The sequence below is a fragment of the Pituophis catenifer genome, unplaced genomic scaffold (assembly GCF_029215685.1).
Source record: "Pituophis catenifer annectens isolate HBS135680 unplaced genomic scaffold, rPitCat1.0.hap2 SCAF_3, whole genome shotgun sequence".
NCBI classification, from domain to species: domain Eukaryota; kingdom Metazoa; phylum Chordata; class Lepidosauria; order Squamata; family Colubridae; genus Pituophis; species Pituophis catenifer.
The window spans coordinates 153593528-153608960 of record NW_027256883.1 but is presented as its reverse complement, the minus strand read 5'-3'; the positions used below and the strand labels follow the sequence as shown (position 1 = coordinate 153608960).

General features: G+C 36.8%; 2 protein-coding genes across 4 annotated transcripts in view; one reads left to right on the top strand and one right to left on the bottom strand.

Moving 5' to 3' along the window:
* Positions 1-23: 23 nt before the first annotated feature.
* On the top strand, positions 24-8105 carry PRPF38A (pre-mRNA processing factor 38A). The gene is made up of 10 exons (XM_070941338.1): positions 24-290; positions 2781-2940; positions 3871-3992; positions 4595-4680; positions 4812-4922; positions 6112-6224; positions 6320-6346; positions 6422-6519; positions 7060-7108; positions 7357-8105. Exons 1-10 carry the CDS (start codon positions 161-163, stop codon positions 7397-7399), a joined length of 939 nt encoding a protein of 312 aa, XP_070797439.1. The 5' UTR covers positions 24-160; the 3' UTR covers positions 7400-8105.
* The window catches only part of TUT4 (terminal uridylyl transferase 4), a 57363-nt gene continuing 49994 nt past the window's right edge, over positions 8065-15433 (bottom strand). For 2 of the 3 annotated variants that reach the window (XM_070941335.1, XM_070941337.1), the window contains 4 exons: positions 14507-14607; positions 12340-12853; positions 10271-10447; positions 8065-9598 (listed from right to left, as the gene is read on the bottom strand). In XM_070941335.1, the coding sequence (XP_070797436.1) occupies positions 9510-9598; positions 10271-10447; positions 12340-12853; positions 14507-14607 (881 nt within the window). In that variant the 3' untranslated portion in view covers positions 8065-9509. The remainder of the gene's footprint in view (positions 9599-10270; positions 10448-12339; positions 12854-14506; positions 14608-15433) is intronic. The other variant, XM_070941336.1, reaches the window with a different exon arrangement.

The following is a 15433-nucleotide window of genomic DNA, read 5'->3' as shown; positions in this document are numbered from 1 at the left end:
CCTTCCTCTCTCTGGAAGTGAACCCGGAGCGGAAGTGAAAATGGAAGGATAGGGAGAGTGGTAGAGTTTTGTAGGCCGCTCTTTCTCACTCCCCCCCCTTTTCTTTTCTGTCCCTTCTGGAAACGCTCCCACTTTGTAGGGCTTTGTACCCTACTGGGCCATGGCAAACCGGACGGTAAAAGACGCGCACAGCATCCACGGCACTAACCCGCAGTATCTGGTGGAGAAGATCATCCGCACCCGCATCTACGAGTCCAAGTACTGGAAGGAAGAATGCTTCGGTCTCACAGGTGCGGTTGAGCGATGTGGGCAGTTGGATCCGAAGCAACGGGGGCGGATCGGGAATCATGGACGGGGGAGGGGGGCGGGCGTGGTGGTGGGGGGACCGTTGGGGCTTTTTCGGGAGATCGGGGGCGAGAGAGGAGATTTTGGGAGTTGGAAACCAAACGGAACGGTTGGTGAAACGAAAGGGCACCTCGGTAATACTTAACCCCCGTTTTAATCGAGGGCAGCCGGTCTCCTCCTTTCAAGATTGTGTAGCAATCTTATTTTAACGTGTTGACACCAAATGACTCGGAATTCAAACTACACTCAGTATCTAAAGTCAGAGGTGGGCAACTGTGGCCTTTTTACAACCTGTGGACTTCAACTCCCAGAATTCCTGAGACAGCTAAGCTAAGCTGTCTCAGGAATTCTGGGAGTTGAAGTCCACAGGTTGTAAAAAGGCCACAGTTGCCCACCCCTGTCTAAAGTCACTACTAAGGGAAGCTTTGGGAAATGAGCAGATATTTTCAAAACCAGGATGGTAGATCTGGAAAGAGCTATATAGATTTGAGTCTAACTTCCTTTCTTAGTGCAGGAATCCAAATTAAAAAAAAAAATCTTGAACAGGTATCTACCCTCAGTCTGAGCGTACCTGGGGAAATCCATCTCTACCCTGTTTCCCCGAAAATAAGACCCTGTCTTACATTTTTTTGAACCCTGAAATAAGCGCTTGGCCTTATTGCCATGCGCTCAAAAGCCCGATTGGGCTTATTAATCAGGAGTTGTCTTATTTTGGGGGGAAATGGGTAGTGATGCACAAAAGTGCATAACCATTTCAGGGAGATAAATGCCCATTTTAGGGAGAAAATCCTTAAATGTTCCAAGTGGTGTTTATTAAAATTTTATGCCACTTATCTCTCATATAAGGAGACTCTTATAGGCCTATCTTAGCATCTTAAGATGTAATTCATCTGGATCTGAAGAATTTAACTCAAATACCTTACCCATGGGTGAATGTTAAATTTCAATTCTTTTCATTCCCTGAGGGAACATGTAACTTCTCAGAGCGGAGTGAAACAGACCTTGAGTAATTCTTCCTTTACTTTCATTATTGAGTAACTGGTGTATGGTTGTCTGAGTTTGAATAAATCTGAAAAATAAGTTTTTCCTTCATTCTTAACAACTTCAACTCAGTTTGCTTTTCAGTCATTTGGAACCATCTCTCAAATTTTGGTGACATGTAGTTCCTTTTCCTTGGGTACTTTCTCTGTTTCCTATATTTTTAATTGTTTGCAATTGTATTTTTAATATCCTTTTTTAGGAAGCATTACCCATATTCAGCTTTTTTTCTTGCCATTAGTCCCATTTGTAATTTTTACAAAGTTTAGTAAAATCTACTTTTTTGAAGTCTAAGATACAAATGCAATATATTCAGTTTCTAATCCTTTAACAATAAGAACATCATATTATGTAGTCATTTTACTCCTGCTACTTTTATTTCTCTGAGATGTTTCCTATTCTCTAATACCAAGTCAAGGATAGCTGATCCTGTTTTACCTTTCATCATCCTTTGAAGAAAAAAAATGTTACTACATTAATAGAGCAGTGATTAAACATAACTGGAAAGTCTTTTTTATAGGGGAATGTCCTTTTCACACTGTAATTAAAAGAACCTGTGAAACTATTTTTCTTCTTCCTTACATCTTTTGTAAGGCACAGGAAGGTTACAAATGAAAAATAATCATTCTCAAAAAATTACATGGAAGCTGCAGTGTGATTATATACAGGTCAGTCTCAACTAGTGCAGTTAATAAATCCCATGAAATGGTTGCAGTATTTGAATTTGCACTATTAAAAGTGATTTTGCTATAGAAAATATGGCAATTCGTTCCAACTCAATGGAAATAGGCCAGTGTTGGCAAACCGTTTTGGCACCGAGTGCCGAAACGGGAGCGAGCACGTGTGCCAGAAACCGGAAGAGCAACCATCCGGTGCGCATGTGTGCGCCAGGAAGATGATCACCCTCGCGCGCACATGCGCACTGGACAACTGTTCTTCCGGTTTCCGGTGCTCCCACGCGCTTGAAGACCAGCTGGCCGGAACCCAGAAGAGCAACAGGCAACTGCTCGCGTGGCCAGAGAGATGGCTCTGCGTGCCACTTCTGGCACGTGTGCCATAGGCTCACCATCACGGAAGTAGTCCATTAAAATTTTTAAACCCCAGTCATAATTGTGCATGCACTAGACTCAATTGCACACATACTAGTCTTGCATTAACTGAATTTTGGGCTGCATTTGAAGCAGCCTGGTATCAATTTACAATTCACCCTAAATTGAATATCACATTATTCAAGGTCTTATTAATTCTGACCTACCTGTTATACACTCCATAATTCTTGTGTCTTCTGATAATTTTTACCTAGATGGTTACAACCACTATCTTATTAAAAATGAAACAACCAGACACACGATTTTAATATTAAAATCTGATGGAATTGTCATGATTTTTTTTTGTAGCTGAATTGGTTGTAGATAAAGCTATGGAACTGAGATACACTGGTGGAGTTTATGGTGGGAACATAAAGCCTACACCATTCTTGTGCCTGACTCTGAAGATGCTACAGATTCAGCCTGAAAAAGACATCATTGTTGAATTTATAAAGAATGAAGACTTCAAGTAAGAGAAGAAAATAATATGGAGGTGTAATTTAAAACAAATAGACTTACTGGTACAGATGGTAGCCTTGTTCATGGTTTCTCTTATCTTTGTTTGGTAAATATAAATCAGATTTATTCTCAATGGTATAAGGTTTTGGGTATCAGTCATATTTATTTCCTACTTCTTATCCATCCATCACTTTTTGCAAGTGTAAATGTACATATTAGGCCATTGCCCAACCATTTGTTTAGCAACTGCTGCTAATCCCATCAGATAGCATGTCCTTAAATCTTCCCCTCCTGTAGCTTTACAGTTTTGCAGTTCTTTTCCATCAGCTCACTCTGCCCCAAACTTCACAGACCCATTTTTCAAGCTCCATAATCTAACCCTTCCCCACCCACAAATTTCATAAATTCAAGGTTTCATTACACACAGCTAAAGACTGGAACAGAACCCCCATAAATAACAAGGGCTACTGATTCACATTAAGGACTCTTTTGTTATTTCTACATATATTTTTTATGCTTGGCTACATTATTAATATGGTGTACATTTTTGCAATCACAACTCTTAATCTTCAGCTCTGTTGGAAATTTTGTAATAGTTCTCAAAAGTATCATTGAAATTGAAAATCAGTCATTTTCTACAAAAGCAAAGTATTGTACAGTATTTCTCTAAGTGGTTTAAAATACTTGTACAGTATTTTTACAGGGGGGGGGGGAGAGAGAGAAAGAAAAGCAGAAAGGAAGAAATAATACAGGAAGAGATATGGATTACCTATAAGCATAAATCAAGCAATTTGGTACAACATGGACATTTTTGAATTAACATCTGTAATGAAATAACTTGGTAGTGAATTTAAATTCTATTATAGGATATTTGTGTCCTCAGCTAATTGTATAGGAAAAAGAAACTCTGAATTTATGTTTTGCTTTTGCCAATTTTTAGATATGTGAGATTACTAGGTGCATTATATATGAGACTGACTGGGACTGCCATAGACTGCTACAAATACCTTGAACCTTTATACAATGATTATCGAAAAATAAAAAGCCAAAATAGAAATGGGGGTAAGTGGTGTAACTTTATTCAATCATTTATAAAGCCCATTATCTAACATTGTGTAAGTAGCACATACAGACTAAATTATATATCCATTCTGTTGACTTAAATGGTGCTATATTCTTGTTTCATAGCCATAGCACTTAGACTTATATACCGCTTCATAATGCTTTTTACAGCCCTCTCTAAGCGGTTTACAGAGTCAGCATATTGCCCCCAACAATCTGGGTCCTCATTTTACCGACCTCAAAAGGATGTAAGGCTGAGTCAGCCTTGAGCTTGATGAGATTTGAACTGCCAAATTGCAGGCAGCCGGCAGTCAGCAGAAGTAGCCTGCAGTACTGCACTCTAATCACTGCGCCACCTCGGCTCTTTTCATATTAAATATTTGCCTCTGGACCACTTTGGATAGTATTAATCTTACCAGACAGGAAGAGGCAAGAAATGCGTATCATCCAATAACTCAAACTGCCATACTCAAGCACACATACCGTACATCTTGCTTTTTATGTAGAAAAAAATTATAAAACATACCTTTTGTGTTTTCTGCAATTTTATCTTAGCTTATTAAAAATGTTACTGTTTTTAAATACAATCTTTTTTCCCCCAGAGTTTGAGCTCATGCATGTCGATGAGTTTATTGATCAATTGCTTCATGATGAGCGTGTCTGTGATATCATTTTACCTAGACTACAGGTATATAATCAATTATATTATAAAGAAATTATAAATCAAACTTTCAGGAGTGAAAAGATTATACAGTGCATAATTAAATCTTTCCTGTTTGAAGTATTGTCTGCATTTAGAAACTTGTTCGTTCTTTGTAGAAAAGATATGTTCTAGAAGAAGCTGAACAACTGGAAACACGGATCAGTGCTTTGGAAGAAGATATGGATGATGTAGAATCTAGTGAGGATGAGGAAGAGGAGGATGAAAAGGTTTGAATCTGTCAAGTTTTTATTTCGGCATGGGGCCGAATTATAGGGCATATGCTGATTTTATAGTATAAAAATGTCACATCCTTATTTTTTGAGGGAATATTGTGATACGGTGCTTATTACCTACCTAGCTTAAGAACTGGAGTATGAGGTTACAGGAGAATCACATTTTTCCTCCTCTTGCATCCTCATCAGATATTTGGGGTGAAGAAATGGCTCATTTCCTATTCCATGCGCTAAAGCCACTTCTCATGGAAATATGTCACAGGATTCTTCCCAGTATTTCTGCCTGTCTTCCTTCTCTTTTCATACATGGGTTATTGGAAATGTATTTAATGTGCCCCCCTCCAAGGTGAGATTCATACCTATCCATTGGGCCTTCTGAAAGGGCCTAAAGACCTGATTCTACCAACTGGCCTGGAGCCAGTTGTCATTCTGGAGATGGATTAAGACCCCACCTCTTCCTTGTGCACATCTTGCTCCCCCTTCCTCTCCATCTTTGTCAATTTTAATTCAAATTTAATGTTACTATTTATTCTTTTAATGTTTTATATTGGCATTTTTGATTGTAAGTCACCTAGAATCACCTTTAGCAAGATGGGTGGCATATACCGTATTTTTCAGAGTATAAAACACACCGGAGTATAAGACGCACCTACCTTTTTTGGTGAGGAAAAGAAGAAAAAGAAATCTCCCTCTGCCTCTGAGCAATTTTGCCTCATTGCAGCAAACAGCAAACAGCTTGCTTTACTTTAATTTTCGTTTTCAGCATAGCTTGATTAGCACAAGGGAAAAAAAATTTGCTCCAGCAACTTACCTCTTTGCAACAAGCAGCAGAGCCCTGCGCAAAACAGCTAAGAGCAAATCAGCTGAGAGTCGGGAGGCCAATCCAATCAACTTGTGCTAATTAGGCTGTGCTGAAGCTGAAGCTGAAAGGATCTGTTTTTTCTTGCTGTTTGCTTGCAAGGAGGTAACTGCTGCGAGGTGGGGGCCAGTGGGTGGGCGGGGCTACATTTGGTGTATAAGACGCACCTAAATTTTCACCCCCTTTTGGGGGGGAAGGTGCGTCGTATACTCCAAAAAATATGGTATGTTTAATAAATAAAATAACATTGGGTCCACTGATCCTGTGTATGCGTACAATTTGAACAAATGTTGGATAGCTTACATGTTGTTTACATGTTTTCAGCTGGATAGAGCCCCTTCCCCTGATCACAGAAGAAGAGGATATAGGGATTTAGACAAACCTCGTAGATCTCCAACACTGCGCTACAGAAGAAGTCGAAGTAGATCTCCTAGAAGGTAGCATTTTGGGATCTTTCAACTATTGCTAACCAGCATAATGTGCTAAAAGTATTGTAGTAAATAACTGTTTATCCCCTCTCCTTCCTGTTTAGGCGAAGCCGATCTCCAAAGAGGAGAAGGTAACCATGCAAGATATTTGAATTGATCTTTTAAAAATATTGTAAGTTTATCACTAACAGATTACTTCTTAACAGTCCTTCACCACGGCGCGAGAGACATCGCAGTAAGAGCCCAAGGAGGCACCGAAGTAGATCTAGAGAAAGACGCCACAGATCAAGATCTAAATCTCCAGGTATTTACACTTTAAGAATGGCAGTTGTGGATGGTTCCTTTGACTTTTAAAAACTTTTTTTTTGGTATTTTCTATAATACACAAACATTTTTATGTGACTCTTATCAATAATTAAAAGCTTCATCCCCTCTTCACCATGCTGTATTATTATGGTATGGAGCATCAAAGAACTATGTTAAGTACAGGACCACAATTGAGCCCAAATTTCTGTTGCTAAGTGATACATTGGTTAAATGAGTTTTGTCCCATTTTACCACCTTTCTTGCCACAATTGTTAAGCAAATCACGAGTTAAATTAGTAACACGGTTGTTAAGTAAATTTGGCTTCCCCATTGACTTTGCTTGTCAAAAGATTGCAAAAGGTGATCATATGACCCTGGGGGACCGTCATAAGTCAGTTGCCAAGTATCTGAAGTGTGAAAGACGGTCACTTTTTCAGTGCTGTTGTAATTTTAAATGATCACTAAATGAACTGTTATAAGTCAAAGACTACCTATATGAGCAGAATCAAAGTCAAAATTTTGTACCTTATCTCAACAGGGCACCATCGTAGCCACAGACATCGTAGTCATTCCAAGTCTCCAGAAAGGTATGTATTTCATATTTTGCTATTTCAAAATGGTAACACAGGAGTTTGTAGAAGTTTTGTACTAGATTTGTCCCAGAGGAATAATCAGTCTTTATAATTGAGCTATATGTTCATATAGGTGGAGAGATCTATTTGGACCAATGATTACATGCTATCTTATTGTGCAAACTTGAATTTTAATTTCTTGATCCTGAGTTTCTCTGAACTCAAGTTAACTGAATAATGAAAAGCTTTTATTCTTCTTTCAGATCTAAAAAAAGCCATAAGAAAAGTCGTCGGGGAAATGAATAACCTTAACCTGTTTCATGAATTGGAAGCTTTTTTTTTTTTTTTTTTTTTGTAGAGGAGTTCATTAGATAGATAGATGCTCCTGTGGCAGCTCAATGTTTTTTGCATTGTTTCTTGGGCAATGTAAGCTCTGATAAAGTTCAAAGTGAGGACAACATATACAAAGTGGATTTACCCCTATAGCTCTGTGTGCACCAGCCTTAGTCTCCTTATTTTTCTGAACTGATTTGGTTTAATTACAGATTTTAAAAAACCAATTCTCTATATTTATGGATCATAATTAAGACAGTTCTTCTCACAATCAAAATTCATAGCTCTTCCATTCAGATTTTCTAGTCAACATTAAGGTTGTGTTATGTAGTCACAGGGTCACTGAGGATAATCTACACCAGGGGGTCTAACTTTGACAACTAAGACTCGTGGACTTCAACACCCAGAATTCCCCATCCAGCATGTCCACAGGTCTTAAAGTTGCCAGGTTTGGACACCCCTGGTCTACTCCCATCTTTTCCCATTTCGAATCCTTGCACATTTAGATGATTGAACCAGACTGCATTTTTATTCATTGCCCTGTTTGATATCTTAAACTAAAAATGGACATCCTTTCAATGTATTTTCTGATCACCTCTGTTTTTTACAACAATTGTAAATGTGAAGCAGGAAGAAAGTTTGTCTTGTAATTTCTTTATTAAAAAAAATTGGTACAGAAGTATGTCTCTTTTTTAAAAAAATCTTTTTTCTTGGACTGACTTATTCAGAACTGATTTAAATTACAAATACTTGTAAAATGAATAATTGTTCTGAACATATTCACTATTAATACATAATAAACAGGAGAGTGCAAATATCTGATTCAGTTCAAAAGCAATCCAACTGAGTTACTGAAATCAAATTACAAGTCTGTGAAAGTTTCAACTTTTGTGTACGTACAATTTTTTCCGAGTTGAATTTGGATTTATTTCTAATCTGAATTTTAAATCTGATTCAAACCAATTTGAACTGTGCTTCATATGTCTATTCCTAGAATAGGAATATTCGGCACAAGAACGTATGGCACAGATACACATATTTATTAAGATGGGAATACCATTCAGTTGGGATTATTTTGCAATGAATGGGAATAAGATTGCAGACTTGAAAATATGGGCAAATTTATTGTTATATTTTTCACTAAATTACTAGAATTTGAACATAAATTCAATGCCTCGAGTTTGCTTTAGACACTGTGTATATTTAATTCATTAGAGCACCAAGATTTTCATGTTGGTAAATTTAGATATACTTCCACAAGTCAGAAAGCACTTTTTATGTATCAATCCTAGACTCAAGGTGGTATTACCATTCCAGAAACACTTGCACTTAATGAAAACGGCCCTGTTTTGTTCTTCACTTGCTTCTCTTAATAGGCAACAGACATATCAGGCATGTAGAGCTATGTACCAGAAGTTATACGAAGGAAGGATAAGTCTGAATGTGTATGCTGTCACAAAGTTCAGTGAGCTAAATGGCAACACTTTACAGGCATATGTGAGGCTTCTTTTTTAATGTTTATGCAGCAAATACCCTTATAGGTAGACCTCCAAATCCCAAACATTTCCATATCCAAAATGCTAAAATTGATAGTGCCCAACCCTTTTCATCTTTTTTTAAAAAAAGTACTGCCATTTAGCATTTAATCCTTAACGTGAAAGAAAATATGGCTATGATTTAGGATTTTCCAATTTTATTTTTTTCCTTTTTAAAAAGTTTTTTGGCACTACATTGTTCAGTAAAGAAATGACAGGCTTTAACACATGAATTCCTTCTAATTTCTTTTTAGAATAGATATAAAGTCTGAACCAAAGTATGAATAAAGCTAATAGAAAATAAACAACTTAATTTTAAAAACTCTCTTTACAGTTTATCAAGATAAAATAAAACGCAGTTCCCTTAAAAATAGGGTAATAAAATAGATGACATTTGTATCACTAATTCTTGTGATACTAGTAAAAACTATATTTTATATCTATGTACAAATTATACACTTAAAAAGTTTTAAATAATCTTTTTATCTAAACATGTTGCAATAACATTTTATTCCAACCTGATTTCTTCCCATCCCCTTAATTAAACTTCATTTCTTCTGCTGAATAAAATTCATGTTCAAGTGTGGATGTCCTTGAGACAGAAGTGAAAACCGCTGGTTCTGCATCAATAAGCCAGCTAAAAGAAAATTATTGCAGTATATATTAAATAAATTCATTTTATATCTCATGTACATTGAAAATTGAGTCTAAAAATGCTTGGAAGTGCTGCTGCAGAAAGGCAATGGTTCAAAGGGGAAAAGACCAAAACCCCACAATTTGTGGATTAGATTTATAAAAATCAGCTTCAATCATTCTCTAAATATCTATTTTGAACAATCAATGCCTTAATCTATACGTAAACCAATAAAAGAGAATATATGTAGTTTGGGGTTGAACTGTGAAGTTTGGTGCCTCTGAGCTTGATTGTTTCAAATGTTTCAACACCTAATTGGTAATGAAATGTCTCCAAGCAAATACATAAACCAGAAGCCATGTATGTGTGTCTGGTGTATGGAATACTTGCTGCAGTAAAATAGGTTAACTCCATATAAAAAGACAGATTTGATTTAAATATCAGTAAAAATTAATGTACCAAGTTAACAAAGAAGTCTGCCACATTTATTCATATAAATATTCAGAAATTTAATGTATGAAAAGTTCTGTACATCACACATTTCTTATGTGTGAATACGAACTCAAAAAGCCATGCTTTTATTTCAGTCTATTTCAGAATATATTATTAAGGACTGCAGCCACAAAGAAACGGAAGATATCAAAGCTATATCACATAATTAAAATCTTATCCTACCTTGAGGATAGAAAGGTTTGTTCAATGGGTAGCTGGCATTTCCCTGCTGCATGTAGTTTGGAGATATACTGTAAGGCCACGTCCCTCGAAGGAGAGGAAAATGGGTAGTAGCTCCATGGTCCCAAGGAATAGGTGGAGGTGGATTTCCTTTACCAAACTGCCCTTGGAAGCCCTGATCTAAATTTTATTGCAAAAGGAAAAGAGAGGAAGCACTAGATGAAATTGATAGCTTTGCAATACACCAGTAAACAATAGCATTTACTCTTTTAAATCTAATATTTAGTATAAGCATTGATATGAATAAGATTGGATATATTATGTACTTATCAATAATTGTTTTAAATTAAAACCCATCACCATTTTGACATTTGCAAAATCCCAAATTGAGGAAGACTGATGAGAAGAATAGGAATTCTCAAATGTTAAAGATTGCGATTAATATAGAGTTATGCATAATTGTTATGGTAAAAGAATATTGAAAATAGCTATTTGTCTACATAGAAAAACTATTTTATTGTTTTAAAAATCAGAAATTTTACATCAAGGAAATTATAGATAAAATTTAACTGTGGATCTGTTTTGAGGAATGATGGGCTTGATGCAAAATTTCTGAATAAAAAAAACAATTGTTTCTGATTTATAAGTATTTCATATATTTCATATATGCAGACAACAGGTAGGTTCTATAACGATTTTCACATATTTCTTTTCTTCAGTAACACCCTAGGCAAAGTTCAGAGCAATCCTGCAAATTTAAATTCCTTTGTATGTCGAACAGCATTTTTTTGGAGTCAAACTAACTCTTTTGTTCAAAAATGAAAAAAAATAAATCAAACCAAAAGCAATGATTAAACAATATGATGCAATCTCATGTTTTTTTTCAAAAATAGAAATAAAGACATATTCTGAAAATACAGAATACTTGACAGGTAGTCCTTCACTTATGACCACAATCAGGAAGGGATTTATTGTAGATTGCGGCACCCACGTGATATAAAAAAATTTTTGCAGTGGTCGCTAAGCAAATCATTGTGGTAAGAGAACCTTTGGTTATTAAATAAAAGCTGCTGTTTTAAGTCTAAACCAGATTAGCAGAAAATACAGCAAATCATGGTCATGTGACCATAGGATGCTGCAACCAGTCATAAAGGTGATCCAGCTGCCAAATGCCTAGGATGCAGTCATGACTGTGGAGGGGTTGGCACATTTTACAATGGCCAAAAGTGCTTTATGTGCCATATAGCACCTATTCTGGATCCATCAAAATTTTGAACGGTTGTAAGCAAACAGTCTTAAGTCAAGGACTACCTGTAAAGAGAGCATGACACATCATTTTGGGAATCTTTGAACTATCAAGAAGTTTTTTGTAATTTTTTATTGGTTTGGTTTGACAACTTCTATTTCTAAGAACAACAAACCTAAAGTAAGCCATGAATCCTTCTAAACTTGTTCTAGGAAGTATGGATCAGTCATTGTCAGATAAAAACAGAACTATAAACTATACCTTAAAAAAGGTATAAAATTCATGCTGGTTCATAAACTAATGTATCAAAGTTTCGATCTAAGTACACCAATTTGCAGGATCTTTAAATAAATTGGGTAGAGTCAAAGAGCTAGACACAAATATGTGCTCATACTAAGCCACCCTTCTTCTATCATATATCATTCCCGTCCCATCTTAAGCTACTTTTGATACTATTTTTAAGAGTAGCATTAAGTGCAACATGAGAAAATACAAATGAAAAATAAAATGGGGCAAAGTGCTTTCAGTTTATGCCAGGATCTGATGTGTTGATTCTCTAATCCAGTTCACATTTGCTAGCAGTTTTTCACTAGAAGATCAGCCTTTTCTTTCAATATCATGTCTATATATACAATGCAAATGCTCAAGCATTTTTTTTGTTTACTTTTCAGCTATGTTAAGTCTTGGCCTAAGTATTAAGGAAATTAATCTTCCTTAAAGCGTTTTCTTATAAGCAACTGATTAGCAGAATCAAATGAGCTGAGAAATGGTTAGCAAACAAAACATCAGTATTTGTACAAAGCAAGTGACAATAGAGGAAAATTACCTGAATTCCCCACTGTGCCATTGTTCACCAGTGAGCTTAGAGTCACGGGGTTGTGCCAGGGTCCCTCATGAGAAGTGCTGGGGATTCCCACAGGCCTGGCAGCAGGCTGTGCAAAGATGATACTAGGATCATTCAAGCTTATGGTGCTCTGATTATTGGGTGGGTTGCTGCTGCCAGCTCTCACCGAAAATGGAACGTTTGTTGCGTGAGGAGGATTACCCGGTGCAGAGTGAATAACAGGCCAGGATGTGTTAGGAAATGGAATTTGGTGATGGTGGGGCATTTGAAATACCCCCAAATTAGGCAATGTGGAATACTGACCTGGGGGAGATTGGGCAAAGTTAAACAAAGGCAGCTGGACCTGGTGAGGTGACTGTGCCCCTTGTTGGGGCGGCAGAGTATGCTTAGACTGGGATATTGATTGAGGCTGAGTCTGGTTAATGGAGGCTGGTGGAGAGGAATTCTGGGTAAATTGCTGAGGCTGTGGAGAATAAGATGGCTGATGCGAATCAGACTGGAGAAGGGGGGAAAAAAGAATTGGATTTGGATTAGTTTACCAGTTAAGTGGTAATTCACTGATTCACTGGCTCCTGACAGATAAAAAGTTACCAAAAGGAACTTTTATAACCCCATTTTTACTGTTTCAGCTCAAGAAAATGAACAAAAGATAGTCCTTGACTTACAATTGGGATCAGAATTTGGATTGACCAAACAGATCATTAAGCAAGACATCATATGACTGCTTCATTCAATAACCACAATCCTGGCGCTCCAGGTTATGTTCATTAAGCAATCTTGTGGTGTTTTAATGGACAAAGTCCCAGCTAAGGAGTTCACGGAGCCTGGAGGGTGGGGAAAACCCTGTGAGACTTTGTCTGGCTCTGAAAATCCTTCATGCAAGCAGGATTTTCAATGCCAGAGCAGAGATACATTTGTAGGTTGTCTTCACCAGGACACCCAGGACTCTCCTCACCACCTGAGGTAGCCTGATATTACTACTGCCTCTTCACTCTGGCACCTGCTAAAATCCAAGCATGCAATTCCTTAGGAGAGACAGGCATTCACTGAAGTAAGTTTGTAAAGGAGTTTCCAAGAAAAGAAATGTTCCAAAGATCTGCTTCGCCTGTAGGAATCTGCTTGATGGTGTGTGGGAGGAGGGGAAGGAGGAGATTGGCTGCAAGGTGAAGAGAAAAAGACAGGGAAGGAAAAGGGAGAAGTGTGTTTTATCAAACTTTTCCTCTCCACCTCTTCCTGTTCTGCCATCCCTTTCCTGCCATCCAGGAAAGGCATGGCAGAATGTTATTCCGGAGGGATAACAAACTTATTTCAACAAATTTCCACAGCTCCTAAGCAGTCCTGTGCATGGAGCTTTAGTGTGCTTTGATTTTGGCAGATGCAAGAAAAGGGAGGTGAGGGAAGCCCTGAGAAGCCCACAAGTCATACTCAAGTATCTCTATGCTCTGGCACTGAAAATCTTTCTTGTTAAAATCCAAGTGGAAAGCATAGTGTTTCTGAGAAAACCAGCAGGAAATATTGCAGATGGAGATCACAGGAGTGTCAGGTGGTTGGTAATCAGTAGTAAGTGTGAACAGATTGCCAACTACCCAGATTGCAATGACATGATGGTAGCAGGGGGTGCACATCTGACAATTTGTGATGATCAGAAGTGCTTTATGCCTCTTCTTAGGCCATCATAACTTCAAAATAGTCACTAATCAACTGGTTGTAAGTCAAGGACTATCTGTAAATTGTTTCACTGGTTCGAGTTTTGTACTTAAGGTTTCTACTAGTAGAAGATTTATCTTACGTACTCTTCTGATTAAGTTCTCTTTTAAATAAACAGCCAGCTACCACTAAAGTAAAACATGTAACTGTAAACATGACCTTTAATTTTCATACTGCAGTAGCCTATTCATTAATTCAATTCTTTCAACTAAAAAAAAAGTCTTAATCTGTGATTTTTGAATATGTGTTTGCATGTGTGTGTAATAGCTTAAATAAGAGAGCTATAAATTGGAAAACAAACTACTGACCTGTCCACCAGGTGTTTCATTGTAAGAATCATCATAAGTACTCATAACTACAGTTGCTATAGTTTTTTTTTTAACTGTCAATGCTTGCTACGTATACAAAACACATTCATAAAAGCACTAAAAATACAACTTACACATTCTGATGGTTGTCTGGTGCGCAAGGGTCTTTCCACCTGCTGTTGAATTGATCCAGTGACTTGCTGTGAATTTACCAACGTTCTGACTAATTGAGAAGCTAAATGATAAAATATAAAGAATGTATAGTGTAATTTAAATTAAGTGACCAAACTTCAAATAAATAATGTAAATGCAAAGAAAGGCACATTTACAACCAGAATTTTATTCATGTCTCTTTAGCAGCAATGCTTTATGCTAGGGATAAATCACCACAAATAAGTTTTTCATACCTTTAGGGAAAATTGCTACTGCAAAACTCGCAATATTCATAATTACTACTTGTTTGGACCCTTAATTCTTAAATTACCAGTTATAAACCTTCATTTATTAATTTGTTTACAGCAAGATTTTAGTAAATTCATGTTTGCTTTAGTTAACAAAATTTCCTTTTTGAAATTATTTTTGAAAAAAATATAGGGAAGAAGAGCTGCTAAATCAGCATTATGAAGGGCTTTGAAGAATGACAAACACTTGAAGACATTGTAAAGATTAAAACCAGAATAGGGATAGGAATTATTATTGCAGGTCATGAAAAAATGCATCATGAGAAACAGGCTAAATATAGAAGCAACATACCGACCTACATTTCAACAGCGATGACTGATAATCATGCATTTAGTTTGTAAAAGATGTTTAGGGGGAAAAAACCCTGTCTATAATAATTCTTATCAAATATAAGGTGGAAAAAAATAATTTAAAACAAGGTGGAGAAATCATTTTTCTACTTAATCCAAATACAATTGCAATAATTAATTTTGTATTAACTAATTAATGGGACACGGTGGCTCAGTGGCTAAGACGTTGAGCTTGTTGATCGAAAGGTCGGCACTTCAGCAGTTTGAATCCCTAGTGCCACTTAATGGGGTAAGGTCCCGTTACTTGTC

Bases quoted from the DNA above. Each gene is read 5' to 3' on its own strand.
- PRPF38A (XM_070941338.1), top strand. From the start codon at position 161: ATGGCAAACCGGACGGTAAAAGACGCGCACAGCATCCACGGCACTAAC. The intron at 291-2,780 runs GTGCGGTTGAGC...TTTTTTTTGTAG, and splicing joins AGAATGCTTCGGTCTCACAG to CTGAATTGGTTGTAGATAAA. The intron at 6,347-6,421 runs GTAACCATGCAA...ACTTCTTAACAG, and splicing joins CGATCTCCAAAGAGGAGAAG to TCCTTCACCACGGCGCGAGA.